A 27,740-nucleotide genomic window follows, 5' to 3' on the forward strand; every position below is an offset into this window, starting at 1 on the left:
TTCAAAACATTCATACACGAAGCGCGAGATCGTCGGTTGGCGAAAAGAATCGAGTTGCAAATATTTCCCCATATTGTTTCGCCGGGTGTTCGTCCCTTTTGGGGTTAAGCACACACTTTGAAAGCTCCCCGGAATAAGCTTTTGCTGCTGGAGCCTATAATAACATACTTGACACTGTGTGCTCCGTTCAGTCATCGACAGGTTTCAGATTCGTAAAGACGTGCTGAGCGGCGAAGAACAGCTACGTAAGCAAGAATAACGGTGTTTTGCAGAGCCCTAAAAGACTTCAACGCCAGCAGTTCGTTGTTCGGATTTGTGAAAATGAAGAAAATTGTGCTATGCGGCGTGCTTTTTGCGATAGTGGTGTTGGAGGCTAAATCGGAAGGTAATTTGGGATTGTTGCGGCGTTACTAAAGATCATATTTTAAAATATTTTGGAACCGTATGAAAGTAAACGCGATTTAAGTTAGCGAACCGCAATCATAACTGAGTGCAGTGTGTCGGAACCGGTTAGCTCATCCATAATCGCGTATAGCTTCGTTATTGTTAGGCGGCTGCGGAACGGGCGTGCAAAATTTTTGTGATTCCTTTATAGCGTGATAACAGAAATGTATACTTTTTGTGAGAACATCAGCGCGAATTAGACAATTGTATCGAATACCGTGAAACAGATAATAGTGATTCAACGCTACACTAACAGTTGTATAGTGAATCTCTTAGCAGAAGTATATATTCAGTGTAGACTTGTTGATAGAATATTTCATCATCTTAGGTAATTGTTTACTTTAGCTACTTTTCCCCCTGTAAGTGGAAAACATGTTTTCTTTCGTGAATATGCTAGTTTAGTGTTGTAGATTAAAGTAAGTTGTACCTAATAACTTTGTTCATAGGGTTATTGTGCTCCCGAAAGTAAGGTTTTTGGCGAAGCTAGTTTAATGCGGCTATGCCGCATAGCCGTAGTCCTCGTACTCGTCATCGGAAACGTAAGCGAACCTGTGATCCACTCGTTTGCCCGGTATACTGAAACATAGGGGCTATCCCTAGTATAAGTCCGACTGCGCGGTAGCGAAGTCGGACAGCATGAGAAAAAAAATCGATGTGGCATAGCCACATTAGGCATTAACAATGTTTTATTTAGTAACAATAGAATTGTATTCATCGGCAAAAATTAAATTATTGTCACTGCCTAATGTGGCTACGCCACATATCGTTTCTTAATCGACTTAAACTAGGGATAGCCCCTATGTTTGAGTATACCGGGCAAACGAGTGGATCACAGGTTTGCTTGCGTTTCTGATGACAAGTACAAGGAAGGCTCGTCCAGCGGATCCTCAGCGGCTTTGCGCCGCTTCGGATTCTTGGACTCGGCTATGCGGCATAGCCGCATTAAACTAGCTTCGCCGAAAACCTTACTTTCGGGAGCACAATAACCCTATGTGCAAGGTTAGTAGGTAGAACTTATTTTTAGTCTCATTAATAAATTATTAAAAATTTTCGCTTTCCGCCTCTTTTTTATGAATCTGCAACACTGAACTAAAATATGCATGGAAGAAAAACATGTTTTCCACTTACAGGAGGAAAAGTAGCTAAAGTAAACAATTACCTCATCTTAATAAAAATACATTTTTACTATGTTAATGCTACCCAGTTGTAATTTGATCGAGGAGTGTTAGGGCTGATTTCAATAGGATATATCGGATTTTGAACGATGAACACGTACGAAAATCACAAATTAAAGTTTTATTAATTACAAAAGATTGTTAGACAATCTCGAATCCTGATAGTATGTTAGTTTTTTAACTTTTGCAAATTATTTCAGATGAAGTGAGTCTAGAAAATAATTTAGGTGTTCAAAAACATCGTATTTTGGTTGGCTTTCCGAGCATTTTAAAGTCGATGTGCGTATCTATTTATTAAATATTACACTTCCGAAGAGGATACATCCTTTACACGGATAACTGATTTCTTGATTCTCGCTAATATTTGAAAGCATTTTGTGTTGACGTCTGATGACATTTCCGTCTGGGGGAAGGGGGTGGTAGGCTGATGAAAATCATTAACTTTAGTACAGAAGTTATCATTGCTGTTTATAAACAAGTGCAATAAATACAGAACATTTTTCAAGCCTCCATACACTGAAAGAATAAATTCGTAAATCTACTACGAATAGCTTTCGTACCAACAACTACGAAAGGGTTTTGTACAAACAACTTTCGTGCGAATTTTGAGTACATTTGATTAATCATTCGTGATTCTCCAGGCATTTTTTACGAGTTTTTCACAAATATACAACAATCTTTCTGATATGTAGAACACCTTTCGTAATGTACAGTTTTTCAGCGAAGAATCTCCAAAATATTTATGCACAAAAATCTTAATGAATTTATTCTTAAAACTGTAACGAATAAGTTCCGTACAATCAACCTTCGTAAAATATACGAATTGTTTTGTACGCTCGTGAATTCAACTTTCAAGAAATTATTTCCAATCTTTTTCCTAAATCGTACGAATTGTTTGATGTAATTCTCGAGACTTTCGTTATATTTACGAACATCGTTGGTACTATAAACAAATAACGTAGATATAACATTTTTTCGTTCATGAAATTTACGTAATAAACGTTAAACATTAAATCACATCAAAAGAGCTTCAATTTTCGAAAATTACGAATAATGTTCGCGCTATTAACAAAGTTGATTCATGGTCAACCCACACAATTAGTTTTATGCATGGATTTTTGTTCTTCGAAACATCGTTTTTTATTCGACAACATCGATTTTTCAATTAAAAAATTGATCTGTTAAGCAGATGAGCACTACTAACGATGTTCTCAAATATTACGAAGTTTTGCGAGAATTTTATCAAACAGTTCTTTCTAGATACAATAGATTCATCACGAACCCATTAAATTTGTTATGCGCTAGTCATGATTTTCTACCACAGAATCCCTAGAATATTTATGCAAAAAAAATGTTTCTACGAGAGTGCATCTAACTTTCGCGAACATTTTTTGTAAATATCAGTGGTGAGCTCTTTGAACTAAAATCGTTTTTTTTAATTAAAAATAAGTCGCTCTGAACCGAGAAGGTCGAATAAAAATTTTATATTCAAATACGATAACTTTCGTTCGATAAACGAAAAAGAAGTTGAACGACAAACGAATAAATCTACTAGTGGTACACACTATTTCCTTCAGTGTAGGAAAAATTAATTTACCCGCTCCAAAAATATCCGTACTGTACACAGAAATATTTGATAAAAGTACGAAACATTTCGTTTCATTCACGAAAAATAGTTTCATCATTGATTCTATCTTTTGTATAACGTATACTACATAATCGGCCTTATTCTGCGCGGCGTGTGACGTGAGACGACTAAACTCACCTCACTTTATGTGACTTTTCTCACCCGATTCTGAGAGTCGACTCGGGTGAGGTGAGATTCCCCATTGCGGTTAAATGGGAGTCACACGTCACCCGAAGTGACTCTTCAGAATTGGGTGAGAAAAGTCACGTAGAGTGAGGTGAGATTATTCGTCTCACGTCACACGCCGCGCAGAATAGGGCCGAATGTGTAAAAATACGAAAATTTTCGTAAAACTCAACGTTTCTCAACGTAATGATCAGACAATACACTTCCAAAATTATTATCGTAATATTTAATTGATGCTAACATGAATTAAATTTCTCAGGTATTGAACTGAAATGTGTCAACCGATTCGAAAGTACTTACGATTCATTTCTTGATCACTTCAATCTCTTTCCATATTAGGTATTTAAACGCTTTCGCTCCAAAGTATACCAGATGTTCGAACTATTCCAAAATGAATTCGTATTCAATCCTATTTATTTTTAATAAATTTTCATTCTGAAATGCATATATAGAATATATTAATCTTTATAGTTTAGATATTTCACACATGTAAAACTTTGTAGTGAATAAACTATATGAAGCATGAGCTGTTTTAAATCGAACCTGAAAAGGGTTTTATGAGCTATAACATACAGTGGGTCGATGACATCAAAATCCACGGTCTACTGAGTTCAAATAATTGGGTATTTAAAAAAGTGACTATAACAGATGTTCAAACAATCATAAAACAATAAATCCCAGTCAAAAAGGGCAAGTTGCTGGCTAGCGGGGGGCTATTTGCCAACTCGGATGCGCTAATTGCCCTAAAATTTGCCAGCAATTTGCTGGCAATTAGAGGGCTATTTTATATGCAACATTTGGGCGATTTGCCGCCGTCATTTTTTTGCCGTTCTACCCGCACTTAAATCGCCCCTAAATCGCCCAGGGAACGCGCCATTTAATCGCCCTTAATTGCCTGATATGAAAATTAAAAATAATAATTATTTTCGGATTCACTATCTACTCACATAAATTTATCGGTACACTAGGTAATCACCACCAGACTATAGGAAGAATCGATGGTGAAATTCGTATTGCACTCCAAAACTTACCACAATCTGACTTTCATTTAGACTCAGAGATCTTGTTCCACTATACTTACACACGATTCCACAATTTTCCACATTCGTTGGCTAAATTAAGTGCACTAAACAAACAAAATACAAGCGGGAACACGCCAATTGTTTAAAAAAAACAATTTTAAACTTAAGCCAAACATGAACCGCCATGTTTGAAAAACGCAAAAAACAACCAAGTCCATTTCAGCCGCCAGAAAATTTGTCTAAGTATTGAAATTGCCTTTAAATCGCATTCGCAAATCGCATTTGTTTCTAGGGGCAATTAGCACAGGCGAGTTGAGTCAAACGTCAGACTTTTTAAATCGCCTGACCATGTTCGTCCGCATTTTTTTGACAGGGATATTATAGTTATTACTGTTTCAACATTGTTCGATGCAGAGTTTTCGCAATATATTTACGATAAAATTCTATGTAACAATAAATTTAACTGTTCAGCAAAAAACTGATACGGTAAATTCACATTAAATTTTACTGTTTTCGAGCAAAATATGTATGGAGAAAAATCGATTTTCTTAAGTCTCAAGGTACCTTTTTTGAGCATGTGTTAGAATTGAACGCTTGTTAGTATGCGTAGGAAAAATTGTGTTCAGCTTTGCCACAGATTATCAATTTAAACCTTTTCAAAACTCCAAAAGAAGAATATCAGTCGATTTAGGGGCCGTACAAAAATGACAAAGCTTTTTTCGATGATTTTTGACCGCTCCCTCTCCCCTCGTAGCATTTGGTCACAAAATTCTAACCTCCCCTTCGTAAATAACGCAGCATTTATCTACCCCCCCCCCCCCCCCCCCCAACCCTCATCCTTTACAACGCGGCCGGAGGATGAAAAAAATTACATATGTTTTACAATTATTTCAAATACATGTCCTTTCAAAATGTTTGACGACTTGTATCAACATTTTCATTATAACAGCAAATTGCGTACAAAATAAGCCCATTTCATGAAAAATATAGTGTTGATAGTTTTGTTTTGAATTTTATATTTCAAGGGGAACATGAAGAGAAGTTCCCTCTGTTCACAATCCTGCAGCTGCCAATGATTCTATCAAGCATACGTTTATCTAAATTACTATTTTTTGTTTGGTTGAATCCGGAGAGAACATTTCATTCAGCTACCAAACTAAGTAGTTCGTCTCCAACAAAAAAAAACTAAATTTACTATTTAGCAACATTAATTAACTAATGTAGCAAATTAAATCCGCATACAAAATCTTTCCGTATTTTTGCAAGTTTGTAATTTCACGATTCGCAAAATATACATCATGAAAAACCGCTTGAAAAGTAACTTGTGTGAACTTAAATTTCTTGGGAATTGTTTGGAACATTAAATTGTTTTCTCTAATCAATGGGTTTTGATGCCCGTCAAAAAAATTTAAACTTAATGCTACGTCGCCCAACTACTGACCCTACCCTCCCCCTCGTCACACTTCGTCACAAATTTGGTATACCCTTCTAATGCTACGTCATTTATGCATGGCCCCTTATTAGATCATCACGATTCAATTCATGCAAAGTACCATCGGTAGAAAAACCATAGGCTTAGCTGAATGGTGCTTTTGAAAAAGTGGCTGTGGTTTTTTCATTGCGCAGTTGTTTTGTGTACCCCAGCACGGTGTGGTAGTGTGACAAAAAATCACAGCCACTTTTTCAAAAGCACCATTTAGCTAAGCCGATAGTTTTTCCAGCAGCTATTTTATATTATTTGAATCGTGATGAATTAATAAATCGACTGACATTCTTCTTTTAGAGTTTTGAAAAGGTTTAAATGGATAATTCGGTGGCAAAGCTGAACACAATTTTTCCTACGCATACTATCAAGCGTCCAATTCTACCACATGCTCAAAAAAGGTTACTTGAGCCTTAATGTTAAGATACATAACCAACACCCCCCTCTTAACTATAATAGTCTATTTTACATTAAAATTTACTGTAAAAATGTTAAAGATTATTGTTTTTGTATTGTAGCATAACACTAAAACTTACTGTAAATTATTGTAAAATTACTGTACTGTCACAGTGAAAATCGTGGTTTTATTACTGTACATCCAACAGACATAGAAAGCTGAATAAGCAATTGGTCCGATAGAATAAGCTGAACAAGAACTGTTCAAGCCAATATCCAGCTAAATTGTTTGTTGGGCATTTCTATACGGGCACTGAATCTGCCTGATGGGTACAAATCTTGTTTGAGTTATTTTCGGGTTACTATGAACAATTTTATATTAATTATTTTCTTCGTTTTAACGTATTTCGATAAACCGAAACAAAAACAATTGACAGAATTATTGGTTAGGTATTTTGAACTAGACATTTCTCGTGAAAAAAATATAATTTTCGTGTATTTCAAACGTCTTTGCGTTCATAAAAAACACTCACTACCAGTCACCATCAAAACTTCAGCGACCACCGCCTGCTACGTCATAAGCTGTTCAGAATTTAGCAGAACATACTTTTTCCAACGTTTTCGGTCAAATGCGACGTAAAATGCGTAAATGAGACCCTCCTATACTTTAATGACGTCAACATCAAATTACAAGGACCCCGCCTTTCCTTTACCGACGACATGAAATTTTTTCGACAAATGCGGGATAAAACCGATGCAGAGTTTCTTCAGAGAGAGCTTTAGTACGTGGTGTTATCTAAACAGAATGGTTTTAAACCCTAGTAAATGCTCAATCGTTACGTTCATGCGGAAACGCCATCCGATTCAGTTTAACCACCATCGCTTCGACTAGAGTATTCCACGACTCTCTCACGTCAAGGTTCTCGTAGTCATCATGGATTCAGCACTAATGTTCAAACCACATACATCATCCACTGTGGATAAGGCTTCAAGACAGCTTGGGTTCATCTTCCGAATAGTGAAAAATTCGACAGAATCGAGGCCGTCTAACGCCGGTTCGTACGCTTTGCACTCCGACATCTTCCTTGGCAAAACAGATTTCAGCTGCCGAGCTACGAAAACCGTTGTCATTTGATACAGCTCGATACTCTAAGCATCCGAAGAAACTGCTCTCGAGCCCTGTTCGTCTCGGACCTATGTCTTCCAGCGTGGATTTCCCTACAATCCTCGGACGCCTCGATCTTCAAGCTCGCGTTCGAGCTCTGCGCAATAACTCTCTTCGGACTCCAGCGTGTGTTTAACAGTGTGGCGACGGCTTTTGACTTCAACCTGACAAGGAATTCGATAAAAACTAAAATAATGTGTATTCTGAATTGTAATTAGTTTAAGTAACCACCATTGGGACCAAGGGGTCTGTTGGTGACGGTACAACAAATAAACAAAATGAGATGATAATGTAGGTAACTCTTTGCGACTGGCTTATAGTTTATTCCTAAAGATTTAACTCTCCGGCACTCGCACGGATGGTTCCCCGAATGAGCAACCGCTGGTGCTGGAAGAAGATTTCGCTAGAGTTTCGGAAGGCGCTGCACAAAATACAATGGCGCGAGTACCGGAGGGTTAATGATAAAATATTATTTGTCAAAGATGTTTTTCATAAAAATATCGCCAAATTTAATTTTGTAGCATGTAGCAGTAGCATGTGTAAAAAGTCATACAACGCCACCTGCAACGGTGAGAGTATATAACCCTATGAGTAATAATATATGTCAAAATATCAAAATACGAAAAACAATTTTCTATAATGTCTCCGTCATGATAGAACTGATCTAAATCAAAGAGAATAGGGAAAGAGACGAAGAGTGAAAATCAGTCAAAACGGCAACACGCCCTTTATGATGATTTCAACACTAGAATTTTGGCAACCGCTTCTATAGGCAGCACTTTAAATGACTCCTATTATATTTTGAAAACAAACCGTATGTCGATCGATGGATTTGTTTATCAAACGATGTGCATTTCGAAACAAAGAGATGAAACAATTCTAAAGCTTATTTTTACTCATACATATACTCTAGAATGCACCTTACAATCACGATTGAACTAAATTCTGATGAAAATTCAGATTTCTTTTTTGATAGAAGTACAATACTTATCTCCTCCAACTCAGGCATGAGTAATGTTTATTTACATTGCACGATTGGTCCGCTCAATAAGGTATTTTTGGCTTCACACTATTCGTCTCTTTCCCTATTCTCTTTGATCTAAATCAGTTGCTACTTATCTAAATCAGAGATGCCAGATACTTTTTTCAAATGTCTGCAATAATAATTTTAAAAGTCTGGGAAGTACCAAAAATGTCAGGAAAACTATCCTTGACCAAAAATGACTTAAAATGATGCGTTATATTAAATGAAAATAGTGCATTTGTAGCCCAAGAAATATTTTATTGAGGAAAAACCTAAAGTGGATAAAGTTGTAATTTGAAACTAGTGTAACCAAAAGCCTTTATTTTCAAAAATCTGTATCTGCAACCAAACTAAAAAAATTGTAAATATCTGCAACCAAACTAAAAAATCTGCTCATATCTGCGTTATCAAAAAAATATGCAGCTAAAATTAAAAATCTGCGAATTTGCAGACATGTCTGTAAATCTGGCATCTTTGATCTAGATTAACACAGAAGTTTACCCAGTCAACAAAGGCCCAGTCAAAAACGGCAAGTTGCTGGCTAATAGGGAACGCGCCATTTAATCGCCCTTAATTGCCTAATATGAAGATTACAAATAATACTTATTTTCGGATTCATTATCTACTCACATAAACTTATCAGTATACTAGGTAATCACCACCAAACTATAGGAAGAATCAATGGTGAAATTGGTATTGCACACCAAAACTTACCACAATCTGACTTTCATTAAGACTTTGGGTCACAGATCTTGTTCCACTATACTTCGATTTCTCAATTTCCCGCATTGGCTAAATGAAGTGCACTAGACAATATAAGCGAGAACACACCAATTGAACCGCCATGTTTGAAAAACGCAAAAAACAACCAAGTCCATTTCAGCCGCCAGAAAATTTGTCTAAGTGTTGAAATTACCTTTAAATCGTATTCGCGAATTGCATTTGTTCCTAGAGCATTTAGCACAGGCGAGTTGAGTCAAACGTTAAACTGTTTAAATCGCCTGATCATGTTCGTCCGCATTTTTTTGACCGGGGGTGGACAAGCATGCTCGGTCAAAAAAGGCGGACGAACATGGTTAGGCTATTTAAACACTTTGACGTTTGACTCAACTCGCCTGTACTAATTGCTAGAGATGGTCGGGTTTCAATTTTTTCGAACCCGAACCCGACCCGAACCCGAGCGCATGAAAATTTACAAACCCGTACCCGACCATCTCTACTAATTGCCCGTGGGAACAAATGCAATTTGCGGATGCGATTTAAAGGCAATTTCAATACTTAGACAAATTCTCTGGTCGCTGAAATGGCCTTGGTTGTTTGTCGCGTTTCTCTAACATGGCGGTTCATGTTTGGCTTAAGTTTAAAATTGTTTTTTAAACAATTCGCTTGTTCTCGCTTGTATTTTGTTTGTCTAGTGAACTTCATTTACCCAACGAGTGTGGGAAAATGTGGGATAGTGTGTATGTATAGTAGAAGAAGACCTCTGACCTATAGTCTTAACGAACGTCAGATTGCGATAAGTTTTGGTGTGCAATACCAATTTCACGATTGATTCTTCCTATAGTTTGGTAGTGATTACCTAGCATGCTGATAAGTTCATGTGAGTAGATAATGAATCCGAAAATAAGTATTATTTATAATTTTCATATTAAGCAATTAAGGGCGATTAAATGGCGCGTTCCGCGGGCGATTTAGGGGCGGGTAGGGCTGCAAAAAATGACGCAAATCGCTCAAATGTTGCATTTGAGATCGCCCCCCCCCCCTATTTGCCATGAATTTGCCGCAAATTGAAGGGCAAGTAACGCATCCGGGCTGGCAAATAACTCCCCGTTAGCCAACAACTTGCCTTTTTTGACTGTAGACGGTTCGCATACTGTACCGATTTTTTTCGGCAGAGCTGGTCAGCTTATCTGATGACAACGATTTTCGTAGCTCGGCAGCTCAACTTTGTTTTGCCAAGGAAGATGTCGGAGTGCAAACCGTATGAGCCGGCATTGGACGATCTCGATTCTGTCAACGCCGTTCTGTTAGTACGGATTCCAAACAGCAGAACAGTACTTTAGTGTTGAGCAAACCAGCGCGCAGTAGATTGATGTTGAACGTCCCTAAAGTTTTTCGCTATTCGGAAGATGAACCTATCTTAATGCCTTGTCCACAATGTATGAAGTATGTGTTTCGAACGTTAGTGCCAAATCCATTACGACTCCGACATCCTTGACGTGAGAGTGTCTTGGAATGCTCGAGTCGTAGAAATTGTAGTTCAACTGAATCGGATGAAGGTTCCACGTGAATCTAGAACTGAAAATTTAAGTTGTTTGAGTGACATTTTAGCGAATTTTTTACCTTTTTTGCTTTCATCGGAGTATCGGTTTCAATCGGAATCTGATCAATCTGATCGCACGCCACAACCCGTAACTCTGGAACCGGAAATCGGATCGGGATGAAATTTAATAGCCATTTGCGGGGACGCAACACCTTTCATTTGCGACTATTTGGATGAATCGGTCTAGCCATCTCCCAGAAACCGATGTGACTGTTATTCTGAATTTGGATACTTCCGCCGGGGATTCCGGAACCGATGATGGTGACCAATGTGGCCAAAGAGACTTTGTTAGTGACCTAATACTACAAATAGAAGCAGATGTGGTCACATTTTGGAAAAATTTTCACCTTTATACATTCATTGCAGAATTTATTAAAATCGACATTTTCTGCGTGATCGTACTCATCACCCTGTAATTCCGGAACCGGAAGTCGGATAATTTAGAAATTCCATAGCAGCCTATGGGAACGTTGTACCTTTCATTTCAGACTAAGTTTGTCATAATAGGTTCAGCCATCTCTGTGAAAAATGAGTGACATTTTTGGTCACATACAGCACACAGACGCACATACACACAGACATTTGCCGAACTCGACGAACTTAATCGAATGGTATATGTCACTCGGGCCTCCGTTAAAAAGTCGGTTTCCAGAGCAATTGCAATACCTTTCTATAGAGAAAGGCGAACAATCGCGTCGTAAAGGGTTAAAAAAGCGGATATCATGTTTTCCACGGGTATTCATTTGGATGATTTACGGCCGACGCATAATACGGTCAGCCAGATCATGTACTTTTGAAACAAATTTCATCGTGAACAAAGTCATGTTTTGAAGTGCCATATGCAGAATGCGCTTAATTGGCTCTAGTTTGGCAAGGATCTAGCGGATTGGTCTTTACCTCGAGTACTACATTGAAGTACCGATATTCACATTTATATTTTATTTTATAATTTCAGAAAGCCTTTTTGAGCAAGATCTGGGCGACCAGTTCAAGATTGATGCTTCAACGCGAGGACTGCAAAAAGTAAACCTTCGCTGTGGTGCCGACTCGATGCGTATTGAGCTGAAGACCGAGGAAGATTTCGATGGCGTCATGTACACGAGGGGTAGCTTCTACAAACAAAGTGAACCGTGTTTTGTCAAACCAAAGCGTGCTGGAAAATCTCTGGAGATGAAGTTCAACCTGGACCAGTGCCAGACTATCAACGAGGGTGAGGTGTACTCGAACATCGTTGTGGTGCAGCACGATCCAGATCTGGTTACTCCCGGAGATGCTGCATTTGCTGTAGAGTGTGACTTCCGGAAACCCCGGGGAGTTACCGTCAGCTCCCAGTTCCAGGCTAGAGACAGGTAAATGTTCGGTTTCTCTTATGATAACCCAATTTCAATATTTTCGCTTTTATTTTCGCACATGCCACATCAAAATTACACGAACAATTCTGCAACTTCACAGTGTTACACCCACATCGCGCATCACACTGACAAGTCCCGATCCGTCAGCACCCACGCAAGACCACGACCAATACAATTCAGTTTTCAGTGACACGGATACGGTTTCCTTTGTGCCGGGTCACTTCACGAATCAAACCGCTGAAGAAAAGCGAGTGAAGGGCTCGGTCGAGACGGTCGAAATTTCCTCCAACAGAATCACGGATGAACTCTGAACAAACAATTCAAATTATATATTAATTTATTTATTCCTCAAACATACCGTATTATACAAGAACATCTTCCAGTTTTACTAACTTTCATTCTCGTATTTTTCAGGCCTGTCTTAGACAAGGTTAACGCCACTCCTTCCCAACCTTCTGAGAATTAATTCATACTACAACAATACACTACTAGTTCTAATCTGTTAGAATGCCAAACAGGACTGATTTCCAAGCCCACGTGAAAAACGTATTTTACTGGCATGACTTTACCATTATCAGTTAACTAATTGTACTAACACGTATTACCAGAGCATGCCAATGGTAGCTAATAATTTTTTAGTATTTTAGACCTTTAGAATATAGAATGGAGTCTAGGTGTTACTAAGAGTAGAAATGCTCGTAGTTTGTCACTGTTATAAGTGAGTATAAGTGTTACATTAGGTAGATGAATGCGTGAGATTGTGTGAATGGTTAATTATTGTAACCGTAAGAGCTGACAGGAATAAAGAAAATTCAAATAAACTACGTTAAAGATTTATACTGCCTATGTCTTGTTTCATCAGAAATTCTTATAAACGTATACAGGGGAAATAATCTTAAGATGGACATCTCAAGGTTTGGTTTTTTTCAGGTTTATAGAAGATTTAAAGAACCCTTATCAGAATGGAGTCAAAGATTTAGTAGTGTTTTTTTAGACATAGGTTGAAATTATTTCTTTAAAACTAGAAATCCTATGTCGGGTATCGCGCAGTAGGAATCCGCGCAGTAGAAATCCGTGTAGTAGGAATCCGCGTAATAGGAGACCCGACTGTATAGTTTTGATTTGAAAATTTATCTCTAGATCTTGCATTTTCTAAGCAATGCAGGAAAGACGAAAACCTAAGGTGGGTATGACGGACAAGTCTGAGGATTTTTCGATTTAGCGAAATTTGACCGAAAACAAGGTATTGTTTCCTAATGGAAATCGTTCGGGCATCAATTAAGACAAGCCAAAACTTTCTAAGGTGTGTAGCATTAATTTCACCAGTTTCACATAATCGCGTTGCATCCGTTCAAATCAATATTAACTAGGTTTCAAACAGAATTTGAAGATGATATTGATCTAATCTACATCGATCCGTTTTACCCACAATGAAAACATTTTTGTAAAATTTACTTACGTAGTTAGTGGTTGTAGATGGTCCACCGTTTTCCGGTAATGTTTATGAGAATATCCTAACCATCAAGCCACATCAACAAAATTCAGAAAAAAAAATCGTCTGTGAAACTGCTAAATCCTTAAATACCAGTAACAAAGATTAGGGGAGGAACCGGTGGACGATTTCGAATTGGATTGAAATATAAAACTGTAATATTTTTTATTGATTCAATTAGTCTGTCTGGTTTGGTAGTATACATGTTACGTGTTGTGATGTTTTATCTAAATTATAGTGGAAGGGTCCCAAATGTGAAAAATCCATGCTGGAAAGAAATGTCATTTTCGACTTTATGTCAATGTTGACTCGTGTATGTATTGCATTAAAAAACATAGATAAGCAAATATTATTGACGTTAACGTAATTTCACTTCCTCAGCGGGTCTCAATAAAAAATGTAAATCTTGAACAGCGTTTTTCACGGCTTGCTATTTTTCCATATGGGACTCTTATGCTTTTATGGGCAGTATAGCGGACGCATAGCTGTTCCAATCAAAAGGCACACAGGCACGTCGGTAGTTAATTCAAATACATCATGTTCAACCTAGAAAAATCATAGGAATGAAATATAGGGACACTCGGGGTTTTAGATGTCCCATGAGGAAATTCCTATTAGTTTCTAAGATTTCCAAGATGTGCTTTTGTTAGCGCGTTGCTGCTAGGCAACGGTTGTTATTGTTGCTCTGCTGGTAGACCGCTGCTTTGCTGGTAAGCTTCTGCTCTGCTGGTGAACTGCTGCTCTGCCGGTGGACTGCTGCTCTGCTAGCGGACTGCTGCTCTACTGGTGGACTGCTGCTCTACTGGTGGACTGCTGTTCTGCTGGTGGACTGCTTTCCTTGACGTCAGAGTATCGAATGAGTCCAAAACCAAAAGGACTCTTGGTTTTATAAGCGCGTTCGAACCACCCGTTGCTGCTGCTAGGTAACGGTTGTTATTACTGCTTTGCTGATAGACCGCTACTCTGCTGCTAGGGTACTGCTCTGCTAGTGGACTGCTGCTCTGCTGGTGCCTGCTGGTAGAACGCTGCTCTGCTCTGCGGGTGGACTTCTGTTCTGCTGGTGGACTGCTGTTTGCTGGTAAACTGCTCGTCTCGACGTCAGAGTTTAGAATGCGTTTCCAATCGAAACACATGTGCTTTTATGGATACGATCGTGTATCGGAAGACTCCACCCTTTTTTGTCATTACTAACGAATCGATACAACATGGGATTCAGCTTGCTAAGTTAATACGAATTATTTTATATTTGGTAATAACAATATTGGCTGTTTTATTATTCTTCCATCCTAACTCTACACACCCATTAAAGGACACTCTCAGGCCTTTACAAGGAAGCTTAGGAGATGAAATCATTCCTTTTTAAGTCACATGTTCCCTTAATGAGATTGTCAGATTACCGCTCTTTATTGGACAAGGGAGCGTAGAAATTACTCGTGGTTTTTGCGTTTCTACACTGGGTATGGCTTGTTCGCAATGACACAAAAGGCGAACAGGTAGACGAGTCCCGTTCAAAAGAACAAAGTTTGAAAGAGTAGATCCGGCGAAAGACTCGACATGAGACTGATTGAAAATAAGTTACTCCTCGATTTATGCTGAACGCGTTTGCTTCAAAACCAGAATTTTCACTGACTGAAGTAAAGGGTTCTGGAAGGAGCCAACCCCATATCTCGCAACTAAGGCCCCTATCGGAGACTACACCATCAATCTCTAGTTACCAAGCGGGTACGTAGACGAGATACTTCTTCGTATACGGCCGAATGTTATTTAGCTAGTTTACACAATATATCGATGATGTTAAATGGCCTATATTCGGTCCGGAAGTAGACCCTCCAGGGGCTTGTTGTATGAGATGAATATGATTTATGTCGAAAAGGAGATTTATCGGCATTATTTTGCCATATGATAAATATTCAAATCGGCCTCCATTAAGCCAGAGGAGATGTCTGTTGAAAGTTTTATCGGAGGAAACAGAAAATCAATGCAACAAAATTTAAAAGAATAGAGTAATTGATACTTACTGCAAAATATCAAAAAGCGAGATAATGATAACACTGATGATTCAAATTTAAACTCGTTTTTCTCGAAAACAACACAATGTCACTTAGTCCGATCTGACTTAACACCGACCATTTGTAGTATCAGTAATCAACAAACACATTTCCGCTGAGCCGTCGGTCACACAGCCTGTTAACAAAGGGTATTTCCAAATAGCCCCCAGGTATTATCCAGGAATTTTCACTTTCACTTACATACACCATGTCTGAACTTTCGTCACTACGAGTAGAATTCACTCCGAATCCTACTACCCACTCGGGAAAAAAGTGTTTCGCTGGCCCTGACCTCCTTTCCAGGAAAAGAGCGATACTTTGCCAACTCATGAAGCTAGAGAGAAAGTATTTATATTATCAAAACATTTATTATTTGAACTAGAGCAGTAGGAATTTTTTGATAAAAGGATTTTATGATTGTTTGTACTATCTGAATCATTTTAGTTGCCATTTATGGTTTCATTTTGAACTTTCTGAATTAGGGCAGGTTTTTAGCTTAATGATGGAGAAGTAGCGGTGTAACGACGCTTTCGAATAAAGAACGGTTCGGCAGAAGAAGCAGTCCCCTCGAAGAGTGACTGGATTAAAGAGAACAAGAGCAGGGAAATAGAGAGAGCGAGAGTAGAAGGGAAAGTAAAGGTGTAGCACCAGGAAGAAACGAAAACGCTAATAATTGGAAGTAGTTATTCGTGAGTCCGAAAAATAAATCGTTATTAGTTGGTAGAATTTTCTCTAATGGGATTTTCGATTGATTGACACCGGTGTATTGGAGTGCACTGGAACTGCACCATTTTTGCACTTTCTAGCAGAAGTGCAGAAAACTGGGTATGTTCCATTGACACTTCTGCTAGAAAGTGCAAAAGTAGTGCACTACACCGGTGCACATCAATCAAAAATCCCATAAGTTTCGTTTCTTTCTCCGAATCACGGATCATCTTAGGGTGCTTACAGAGTGGCGGTGAGAAGCTGAGCTGGCGCTGATGCTGACATTAGAATGCGAGATGCGAGAAACCTGCTTGCTGCAAACCAAAGGGATGATGTCAGAGTGAAAGCTGTGCGGATCGGCGCCGACTGCCCGCTTTTACTCTGACAGGCTCCATTTGATATGCTGCAAGCAGGTTTCTCGCATCTCGCGTCCTACTGTCAGTTCCAGCACCTACTCAGCTTCTCGCCGCCACTCTGTAAGCGGCCTTACGGTATTCCTTTTGCTTATGCTTTTTGCAGCAATGGTAGACAATTGGCTTCGTCTTGTTGTGATCGCTATTGTTATTGTTGTTTTGTTGCTCAAGGTCGAGTTTGACACAGTACTCTGCAATTTTGACGCGCTTCAGTGTGAGGTCGTCCTCTGATCGGCTTTCGAATGCCGTAGAAAGGGTATTGTACAAGCCAGTCAGACTTCTTGAAATCATTGCGACGGTAAGATTCTCCTCGAGCTCCTGACCGGCGTTGGTCAAACGAGAAAACAGCTTCTCAATCTCCAATAGATGTTCCACCATATCGTCTCCGAAACGTTTAAGGTAAATCCGTTTTAGCAATGACACTTTCGACGCGATGTTCGTCTTTTGGTGATGTTTTGCAGCGCTGTACAGACTTCTTTGGCCGATCGCGATGTACGAATCACTCAGTGCTGATTGTCTTCGATCAATAATCCGATCGTAGCCTTTGCCTTGGCAAGGCGTTCCACACAGCGATAGATTCTACATCCGGTTTCTCACCCGAATCTACGTAGCGCTAGAGTTCCACTCGTACGAGCAGTAACTCGACCTTAAAACACAGACTAACAGACATAACACTCGAAAATAATGCTTCGCCTACTTTAACGGTCATTTTAAATATATTTGTAGTTGGGCTGTGGCCGCTTTTGAAATTATGGCGCCACTGATATATGAACAAGCATAAGTGGGGATAGACCACTAGTGAAAAATTATTCCCAAAACTCCATGTCGGATAATTGCTGTTACTCAGCTTCTGCAGGGAAAAATGACTTCCTTTTATGGCACGCTCGGAATGGTTGATCGAAAACAACGCGTACACTACGATTTCGCACCGAATGCATCACGATTAACAAAAAAAACTTTTCTTTTTTGTAAGATGGCGTCACTTTTTTTCATCGCAAATCACAGACACTTTATAAACAGAATAGCAACGTGCAAATTGCAGCCAAACGGACTGTCAAAAAGTGTAGCCATGAGCATGATGATGTTGCGAGGGGAAGTATGCAAAACTTATGGGATCCGCTGTAATCATTTTTGACCACAATCGTGTATGACTGGTAGCAAAATCAACACAGTTACTGTTCCAAAGCCCAGTAACTTACAGTCTGTATGCACATGATATTGATAGTGCTTCTTGTTTGAAGTGTATGTGTAATGGTTTGATATTTAGAAGTGCCTCAAGAGAAGCAGAGCGCCATTCTTTACAAATGGTATAGCTTTGACTGGACTGTCATCACCTCTCCTCTCTGCCACCACACAAGGCATCCGTATGACTCAAAATCAAAGAACTGCAAAGGACGAACCGCGGTTGTTATTCGCTTTTTCGTGAAAAGAACCATTGAAGTTTTGTTTGGGTTAACTGATAATTTAACTTGTCGACACAACTGTTCGACAGCTCATAATGCTTGTTGCATTAAGTCAAAGATTGTTCCAATGCAAAGTACAGTGGGTTCAGGAATCAGAATATATTCGCTTAAATGGAATTCATTTCCAACATAAATTGCACAACAACTAGATGGCATCAAGTAAGTTGGGAAGTTAGCGCATATTGCGAGCTATATCAGGTTTAAATGGGACACGATCATTTGATTCCCACGATTTGTGTAGAATTTTTTTTTAATCCACTGTGTCAGAGATGGTCCGTGCGCGACTGGCATATTTTAGACCCTCCAGTCATCAAGTCCTCGGCACGGAGCTACACCTTGACTTAGGGACTCCCGCTTTCAGTCGCCTCCTACGACATGGGAGCAGGAATCCAGTGGCTCAATTCTTGGCCGGAAACCACACGGACTCTGGGCAGGTTCGTCTGTACACATCGAAATTTGATAATCGAAACCCAGAAAAAAATCACCGAACTACACACCAGTCGAGAGTCTCAGCAAACAAAAATTCGGCAAAATTATGCGAATGTCGGCGAAGAAACCTCGGTGCGTAAAGCGAACGCTCCGATGCGTGATGCAGCATATTGGGGAGTTTGCCAAATTCCTCCCAGGCTCTATTCACCATTGAGAATATTTTAAACCCCCTCAACAATTTTATCCATAGCACGGGTCGCATGACACTATGGCATTGGGGTTCCCTGTTCAGTGGGATTTTGCCACCGCAACAGGAAGTCCGTAGTGTAATTCTTAGCTGGTTGAAACAACCACTACCGACACTACACGGCTTATCTAGGCTGTTCGGAGAAAGAAGCTGAAGGACAGCTTCCATAGATGGCCGAACAGCCGGGCAAAAAAAAAACTCGAACTAGAGCAAATTTTCAATAGAACCTAAATAACACTCAGAGCCTTCCTTGGTTTACTTTCTCTTTCGATAATTACGGCACTTTCCACCAATTGTCCAGTACATATCGAAAGCTGACTGGTTTCACTAGAATATAATGCAAAAAGTTAAGTAGTAAATGTTGAAAGGAGCGAGTAATGAGCAATATTACTTACTACATATTCTAAACATTCTCCAGATTTGCAAACCGTGAAAGAATTGTAGACTCAAGATCACATAATTGTATAACCCTGATGTTGGAGCACCCACAACATGGAAGAAAACGCTAACCTTAGAGAAAGCGGAAAACGAGTCCTAGTAGTAGTAAGCGATACAAATAATGGCTCTCCACCAAGAAGGATCTCCACAGGAACTAATAAATCACATACACAAGATTCGCAAAACATACAACAATATTACATTTTTTTAATAACGCATTGAGCCGTGCAAAATAAATGTTTAAAAAATGCTTTCATCCGTGATTTCAAAAATAGAAAAAGAAGGCGCGATAGAACGGATTTACCTATCTAATGTTTTACATGTTTAATATTCTTCAAACGAGCCAGTTTCTTTTCGCGATCTCTACAGTAAATAATTTTGTCAACTGAAACGACGAATTACTCACCAATTTACATATGTTTAGTTCTGCTATTCTGTATCAACGTTCCGTGAAAATCATTAAATGCTCCGTTGACAAATAAAACAAAAGGCGTTGCAGTATTTAACAGATTTATTTTCAAATTGGTTTTTGTTATCTTTCAGCAGTAAAGTGTAATAGCGGTTTAAAGTTCTACGTTTTTTTTTTATTAAACTACGCTCCCTTAATTGAATTATCAACAGTTTTAGTATTAATGTACATTTTTCTGCATTGGTATTCCTTTTTACTTGCACAGACCGTAATTGCCAATTCACACCTCGCACGTACCTACAAGTATTTTTTTTATTTTGAACAGACCTGACTTCAACTCTGTCCGCTCATTGCTGTTTATGTTTAAATAATAATTTACAGATATGAAATTCTCTTATTGTTACCAGGAGTAAAGATGGTTATCGAAAATGAATGAACGGTTGCAATAAGCGATACATTACTGCGATTTCCTCTTGCAGTTAATAATTTACACGCCTCTTTAATTTTTTTCTTTCTCTCAATTTAAATATTCGCTCGCAGCGCTGTGGCATTTTTTTCCGACCACGAAGCGCACATTACGTTAATAATTGTAGTTTATTATGTTTGCTTATTGCTAACTGTAGCTTAGGAGTTGAATTTAAATAGGTGTAATGAAATAAGTTTGGTTTTGTCTAATTTCGTTCCATGTACGATATTCTCGTCAGAACAAAAAATCAATTCGTTAAGTCTCTTATCAAGTGTTGCTCCCTTTTTTGAAACAGTTGTGTAAATGGTGAAAAAATATGCAAAAACTGCGATAGTATTGCATGTTTGGTAAATACATGTAACTTTTTTGGATGTCGGCCGGTGCAACCTTGGATTACTTGAATTAGCGGAAAACGGTGTTTCCAAAAATGTTCTCCTTCACACTATACTTTGTACTTGTTTCTTTTTCATCTAATTGCATAACATCCGATTCAAGCAAGTTTAAAAATTGTAAGCTGATCTTTTTTACATGCACGTGCACCAAAAACAATAAAGTTCAGCAGCATTCCGATCACAACTCTCGCAGAAATTCACTTCGTAGTAGCGTTTCAAAAATATTAGAATCATTTTATGCTCTGTGTATATTGATAAGGCCTTCTATGTGTGCTGTTTTCAGCAACAAATTCTGTTTGCTGTCATCATCATAATCTGTCCTTGCTTACATAAAATCATACAAGAACGAGGCGCGAATTCCTACTATTTGAACAAACTAAACATGTTTGAATGCTGCTTTACCTTGGAAAAACCGCTCATAAAAGCATACCAGTACCATAGACGCAATCTTGGAAGAAATTAGTTTTTGTAGATAGCCTGCACGTTTGCCCCGTTCAAAAGACTCATAAGGCATCCGCGCTAGCTCTTTTCATATGGGACTGATAGGCATTTATAGGCTTTTAGTTCTACTTTATTATTATACAATAGCTAGAAAATAAACAAAAGATGTACATTTTCCAAAATATGCCTCATTAAAACGGCAAATAAGCATGGTTGAGATAAAATAAACTGATTAAAATAGAAACACTACGGACCAACACAATCTAGGATTACTCGCTAACCAAACCAACTTCTCTTTGGACATTTGCTGCTAGTGTATCACGTATGGCCTTCTGTTCCTCGTTCAGAATATCCTGGACGGGGGACTCGTTGGAGCTACGCTCCCCTGGCGATTCTGTTGGCGGAACCTCTTGTTCTTCGCCATTTTCTTGGCTTACTGGTGTTTCATCGGTCGCATCCGGCTCTCTACAATCATCCTCTGTTGTGTCAGTCTTTTTATCAACGCCATTCTCTTCTACCGCACTGTTTGTTTCTTCCTCAACATCACCACCCTCTTCGACGTTTTCCTCTTCGATGCTTTCATTGCTGTCCCTTTGCGACTGGCTTAATTTTTGTAATTTGGGGTCAGTCGCCCGTAGCGATTCGGAATTCCCAATACCGTCCCCGGTAGGCCGTAGCACCAGGTACAATAGAATATCCGAGAGTGAAATAATACCGATCACTTTCTCTTCATCGTCGACCACCACAAGCCGGTGTACTTCCGCCCGCACGATCCGCTCCATCACGGTGTATAAAGTTTCGTCCAGTTTGCAATTCTGCACTCCCTCGAACCATGCATTTCGATGCTCGTTTGCTGTTTTCAGTGAAACGTCCAGATCGTTGTAGGTCTTTTCGGCGGCCAAATTCTGAAAGGAAGAATTACACATGCGATTAGCGATAGAGACCAACGTTTGTTTAGCGACAGGGAAACATACAATGACATCAAACTTGGCATATATGTCCTTCAGGCGACCTTCCGCATCCACGATTGGTAGTGCGGAGACACGTCGATCCACGAACTTGAACAGCGCCAAGATGATGCTGGTATCCTCCGTTGCAACCTCGATTTTGTCGTAGCTGCCAATGCGTATCTCGCGAAGCGTCTTCTGCATGTACGACGGTTTTGGTAGCTCATTAATCTGCAATAAAACGGAGAAAATCAAAAAGTGATTAGCACGTGCTGTTAATATAGATATCGTCGACATGTATGGCTACGGGAATGCCAAAAATTACGAATTTCAGATTATTCTCTGAACGGAGAAAAAGGCGATAAATTTGATGTTTTGAATTTACTTCATCAGAGTAACTTTTTCCATAATTTTCCAGGAAAATAGATAAGAAATTGTCTGAAAATGTTAAACCAGCACAATGGCGTAAGATTACAACCTTTTCATCCCAAGTATCCCTTTACCAAAGTCTCACTATTGTTTTCCATAAATACAAGTAATTAGTTAATTTTTTTGTGGAAAAGTTATCTAAATTTTGTATTTGAAAAGCGTGATATTTTGTAATATTTATACACAAGAATGCGATTTTTTACAGCTGAGTTGAGTACATGTAGAAAATCACTCAAATCCTATTTCATCACATGATGTTTTCGATAAAATAGGTACACATACAGTTATTTATCTTGTGGGGGTGGGCGTAGCGTAGTTGGTAAATCGATTTCCTTATACGCAGCCTTGTACGCAACGCACCTGGGTTCTAATCCCGATCCCGCACATAGGGTTAGAAATTTTTCATAAGAGATTTTTCTAACCCGAAGAGGCGAATGACCTTAAGGTTAAAACCTCTATAATCGAAATAAAATAAAAAAAAGCTATTAATCTTTCGCTTATTCTCTCTTCTGATTATCTGAACAAGTTTTGTCCAATTGTCTCAGAACTCGGTTAGATGATGATACTGTCACAGAGTAGTGCTCGCTGAATAGCATTCGTCGTACCTCCTGCAATGGAGGATCAAATGTCGGACGTCAACGGACAACAGTTGCACATTGGTGGGGCTGCACTCTTCAGTAAAAACTCGGGTGTGTTCAATTCGCAGTCGGGTAAGCACTCGCTGATCACCCGAGCTTTCACGGTTAGTCAACTTCACCGTACCGAATTTTATTCCGCAGTTTTACCTCTGTGAATGCTGACCACCGATTGGACCATCGGTTTCGGATGGATGTTTTGATTTGTTTAACGGCGTCTACTACCGGAACAGGTATATACCATGTATCTATGTTTCTTCATTATCGCGAATGCCAGCGTGATCCTGAATCCAGAACATCTTAATTACACGATTTCAAAACATGCTCTCAATCTCCACGGGTGTTGGGATGTGCCAGCTTCGATTGTTGATGGACAGCTAGCCGAATCGGACATTATTAGCAGGTCGCTGGACGTGCGGTGTGCAGTTAGCGCTGTTCTTATTGCGAAAGCCTCGCCGGAGAAGACACTTCATTGCGGCGGAAGACCAACCGATTGTTATTAGTGTTCTCCAAATGCTCCCGCGCCTACTGTGTTGCCGTCTTTGGAACCATCGGTATAGACAATTGACGACTAAAACGATCTGTCAGGAGCCCCTACCAGCTGCACGAACAATTTTCAAAGGGTCTCCAGCTTCCAGTCACCGTATGTGGCTTGGGTTCGTACCATTTTCGTGCAGTTAACCGTGTGCGAGAGCAAATGTTTGGAAGGGGTGTTCCAACCACTTTTGTCAAACGACCGGAAGTTTGATGCACAACAGGAAGATCAGCATTATCTTTCCTTTTTGTCCAACAAACGGATAGCCAATCGTACAATGGTTTGGAAAACGATCAGATCAAATGGCAAAGTACCTGCTTCAGCCATAATGGCTAGGATTGAAATCGTGACGTATGCTCCGAATGCAAATCTTATCATCCTGTTGTATGCAGACGCAAGAGTTTGAATTGCGGCATCGTCTCCTCTGACCACAAACCCTTTGCTGTAAAGCAGTCGTCGGGTAACAATGCTGATCCGATTTGCAGTAGGAAGGCGGGATGACCACGCGGGAGTCTGGCTCCGACCATTTTCAATATGTTCAGTTTGGATTCGCAACTCTTCTTCGTCATTTTACAGTTTACTTTAAAGTTGAGCGAGCGATAGAGAGTGACACCGAGGGTTCGGATAAACTATCTACCTTTATCGCTGCATGGCAGGCATTCGGACTGCAATAGAAGATGATCCATTTTGTAGCAGATATCGTAAATCCAACGCTTCTCGACCATTTATCCGTGTATACACTGGATCGTTTAATGACAGTTGAGCGATACTTACGGTTCCCTCTAAACGTGTTAACTGCCTGTCACATCTCTAACGTAGTGGAACTTGGGAATATCATCCTTATGATCGCTGTCCTGGATTGCCATTCCAGGTGCCGCGCGCGATTCTCGGAAGCTTTTAAGTACATTAGCTTTTTGTGGGCCTGTTGTCTGGATACGTTTCATTGCTCTGACTATTTTCTACGTTTTTAATAGCGCTACAATGGAACATCATTAGGCCCTACTTTGCTAGTAGTGCGTGATAGTGCAGTTTTTGTACCAGTGATCAATTGCTCGACGAAATGATCTATTGAGATATCGACGCCTGGTCGTGCAGCGCTGGTGATCAGTCGTTCGTAAGCTATCCAGTCCGCTTGGTCGTACCACCATTGTAGCTTCTTTTTATAACGTGAGACAATCCGGGAATTGAGACGACTATGGTCACTGTTTTGGGTATTCAGGAGCGTTTGGCAAATGAATTTCGAAGCCACAGTTTCGGAGAAGATTGTGAGTTCAATTGCTGATGTGGGAGCTAAAGCTTAATCTCCAGGTAACTGTTCCGTTAAAGTGTTCCTGGCGAAGCATTGGCCTAGTACTGTTGATTTGTACCCCAGCAAATATGGTGCGTGTCGAAGTCGCACAGTATAAGCACTGGACATGGAAGCTGTTCGAGGAAGTCACCCAGCTGTTTCTAAGACTGTTGAGTGCTGGGAGGTACGTACACTGATGCCACCGCCAGTTGTTCTGGCAGTTATATCCGAACTGCAATTACGTGTATTCCGTGGCAAGACTTACTCCTGTTTTCAACCGAGAGATCGGTGCTCTGGTGCGTCTCTTGTTGTTGTTGTTGTTGCGATGTGGCTTCATTGGTGGAAAGCCAGGAGGAGAATTGCGGGGCTGTATATCCGAGAGGTAGGGACAGCAGTCTTCTTCCCGGCCGATCCTGTCATTGTGAAGTGGGAAGATACTCTTTTCTCCTTTTCCCAAAACCGGTCACTTGCTCGATGCATACATGTTATAGTTGCAATGAGAGAATCCGCAGTATATTTCACTCGTAGATAAGATTAAAAGGGACGTCTTGCCCCACAGTGCCAACCGCTATCGAAACAGCTACACGATAACCTGCGGAACTATCGACAGCGACCGGCGCGCGTTGGGGAAAGACTGTGTAGTTTCCTTTGTTTGTTGCTTCGAAGCTAGAGTCGCGATATTAGCTATAACGTCTCGGTGTGAACCTCTCGTCCTTCTTTGGGTGAATTCAGTGGAGAATGCAAACAATGAATAAGTTCTACGTTACCAGTCAAACCTATGATAATGTAAAGGAAAGCAATGTTTGCGAGATGATTGATGATTGTGGAACTGACCTGAGGAAGATCCAGGCGCACAATGACAACCGCTGTCACACAAATTGTACTATTATGTTCAAAAACACCGGGTTAGGGTAAGAGGGCTGGGATAGTTGCTTCATTCTGCCGTGCTTGCGTAGGAAGGAATACTACACTTTCCTTACTTCCAAACCGATCTATCTCATTGTCCGTGGTCGTGCTTGAGCAGTCTTGTCTCACTAAACTCAATTTTGTCGTCGGACTAATTCATAAGCCTGGTTGTATTGTTAGTGTCAGTTGCGCTTTTCCTTGGTAGTGGACTGAGATTATCAGCTGAGGTTGTCGTGTATTTGCTGAAGGGAGTGTTTTGTTGCGATCTTCCCCGTTTCGAGTTCGCATTAACAGCTGGTGAGTTATTTCTAGACCTCGTTAATGGTTCAGTTGGCTGGTTCGTTTGCTTCTGTTCTTTGGTAGACAGATGCGTGGCCGTTCTACGCATAATTGTCCCATGTATGTATAGAGCATGGGATTCTTTCAATAATAAGTCGTAATATATACCTGTACGAAACTTGTCGTAAAATCGAGTAATAATAACATTTTTGGGAAACGCCCTGTATATCACCAAAGCCTTGTTTCGAGTACCGTTGAGCATTAGCCATATGATAATTAAGTTTGCCATGTCCTGTCAGTACCATGACTAGAATGCTGCAATTGTGCTTGGATGAAAGCAACAATTAATAATAGTTCAACGGAAAGCAAGGACTTTGACTGCTGGGAGCGAGAGGGTGGGAAGGGGGTAGGGCTTTCCGGCGTGGAAAATTTATAATCGCGTGGAAACGAGCGTTTTCATGTTCGCGCTTGAGACCGCGTTTGAAAATTCGTAAGTGCTAATATGTTGAGATAATGATAGCGATTGCATGTTCAGGTTTATGACCAGGTTTGTATTAACATGAAGGACTTGAGCGTTTGTTAGTTAATATGTTTGATCGCGTGGTCGCTTGTATGTTGCTGTTGCTTGATAAATTCGCTTATAAAGTTCTGTAGCCGTGTGCATATTCATGTAGGCTTTTGAACGTTCGCGCGAATTCTGCTTTTATTATTAAATTTGAATACATGGTTCAGATGGAGAATCGCGCGAGAACGGGCGTTTGTATGTTTGCGCTTGAGAACGTATTTCTATATTTGGAAGGTCTTACGTGTTGACTAAATGCCAGGGAATTTATGATTACGAGACCATGGGCGTGACTATCCGTGAATGATACCATTTGCGACCGGGTTTGCATTATCGCGGAATTCTTGTGTGCTTGTATGTTATTGATTTGCGATTAAACTAATATTAATTGTTGATAATTGATACACTAAATTTACTCGAACTGATAATATCATGGAATGTATTATAATATTGAATGATGATGTTTGCAATTCCGTAAATATAATCAGACCTTCCACGGTACGGCATGTTTTTTTCTGATGACAATCAATCTACTTTACTCTACTATTTTCGTGACCATTTTGAACACAGTCGAAATTACTTGGATTTATGCGCCATCAGCACGTGCAAGCGCATTAGTGTAATCCTTCTACATCACTATGGTTAAATTGTATGTGGATTGTAATACCTAATCCCCAATGTAGTGGCCAATCCCAATTATAATCTTTAACGGTTTAAGACTGTCGGAAACAATGTATGCCTTGTATGGCCTCACATAAAATATCGATTAGAGAGAGATGCACGACCACTATATCCGAAACTCCTCCGGGGGGAGAATACTTGACTAGATTGATTCTCGACAGCGCGATTCAAGGACCATTGCAAGATGCCTTGGCAATTTGTCTACTGGGGCTCTTCAGCTGGATATCGTATTCTCCACTGAGAAATCTGAGCATTTTCGAGGAAGCGTGACTCAGTGCAATTACGGTTTCTGTTTGTAGATCGACTTACTGCTCAGGTTTTAACGTTGAAGTATCTCG

General features: G+C 39.8%; 2 protein-coding genes across 5 annotated transcripts in view; one reads left to right on the plus strand and one right to left on the minus strand.

Annotated features, from left to right (window-relative positions):
- Positions 1–204: 204 nt before the first annotated feature.
- On the plus strand, positions 205–13,013 carry LOC131683613 (uncharacterized). The gene is made up of 3 exons (XM_058965730.1): positions 205–385; positions 11,801–12,194; positions 12,298–13,013. Exons 1-3 carry the CDS (start codon positions 322–324, stop codon positions 12,506–12,508), a joined length of 669 nt encoding a protein of 222 aa, XP_058821713.1. The 5' UTR covers positions 205–321; the 3' UTR covers positions 12,509–13,013.
- A 6,912-nt stretch (positions 13,014–19,925) lies between these two features.
- Positions 19,926–27,740, minus strand: part of LOC131683614 (uncharacterized) — a 301,264-nt gene continuing 293,449 nt past the window's right edge. For all 4 annotated transcript variants that reach the window (XM_058965735.1, XM_058965734.1, XM_058965731.1 and 1 more), the window contains 2 exons: positions 22,115–22,318; positions 19,926–22,045 (listed from right to left, as the gene is read on the minus strand). In XM_058965735.1, coding sequence (XP_058821718.1) covers positions 21,410–22,045; positions 22,115–22,318 — 840 coding nt within the window. In that variant the 3' untranslated portion in view covers positions 19,926–21,409. The remainder of the gene's footprint in view (positions 22,046–22,114; positions 22,319–27,740) is intronic.

The sequence above is a fragment of the Topomyia yanbarensis genome, chromosome 2 (assembly GCF_030247195.1).
Source record: "Topomyia yanbarensis strain Yona2022 chromosome 2, ASM3024719v1, whole genome shotgun sequence".
In the NCBI taxonomy this organism is placed as follows: domain Eukaryota; kingdom Metazoa; phylum Arthropoda; class Insecta; order Diptera; family Culicidae; genus Topomyia; species Topomyia yanbarensis.

Bases quoted from the DNA above. Each gene is read 5' to 3' on its own strand.
- LOC131683613 (XM_058965730.1), top strand. From the start codon at position 322: ATGAAGAAAATTGTGCTATGCGGCGTGCTTTTTGCGATAGTGGTGTTG. The intron at 386-11,800 runs GTAATTTGGGAT...TTATAATTTCAG, and splicing joins GTTGGAGGCTAAATCGGAAG to AAAGCCTTTTTGAGCAAGAT. The intron at 12,195-12,297 runs GTAAATGTTCGG...GCAACTTCACAG, and splicing joins CAGTTCCAGGCTAGAGACAG to TGTTACACCCACATCGCGCA.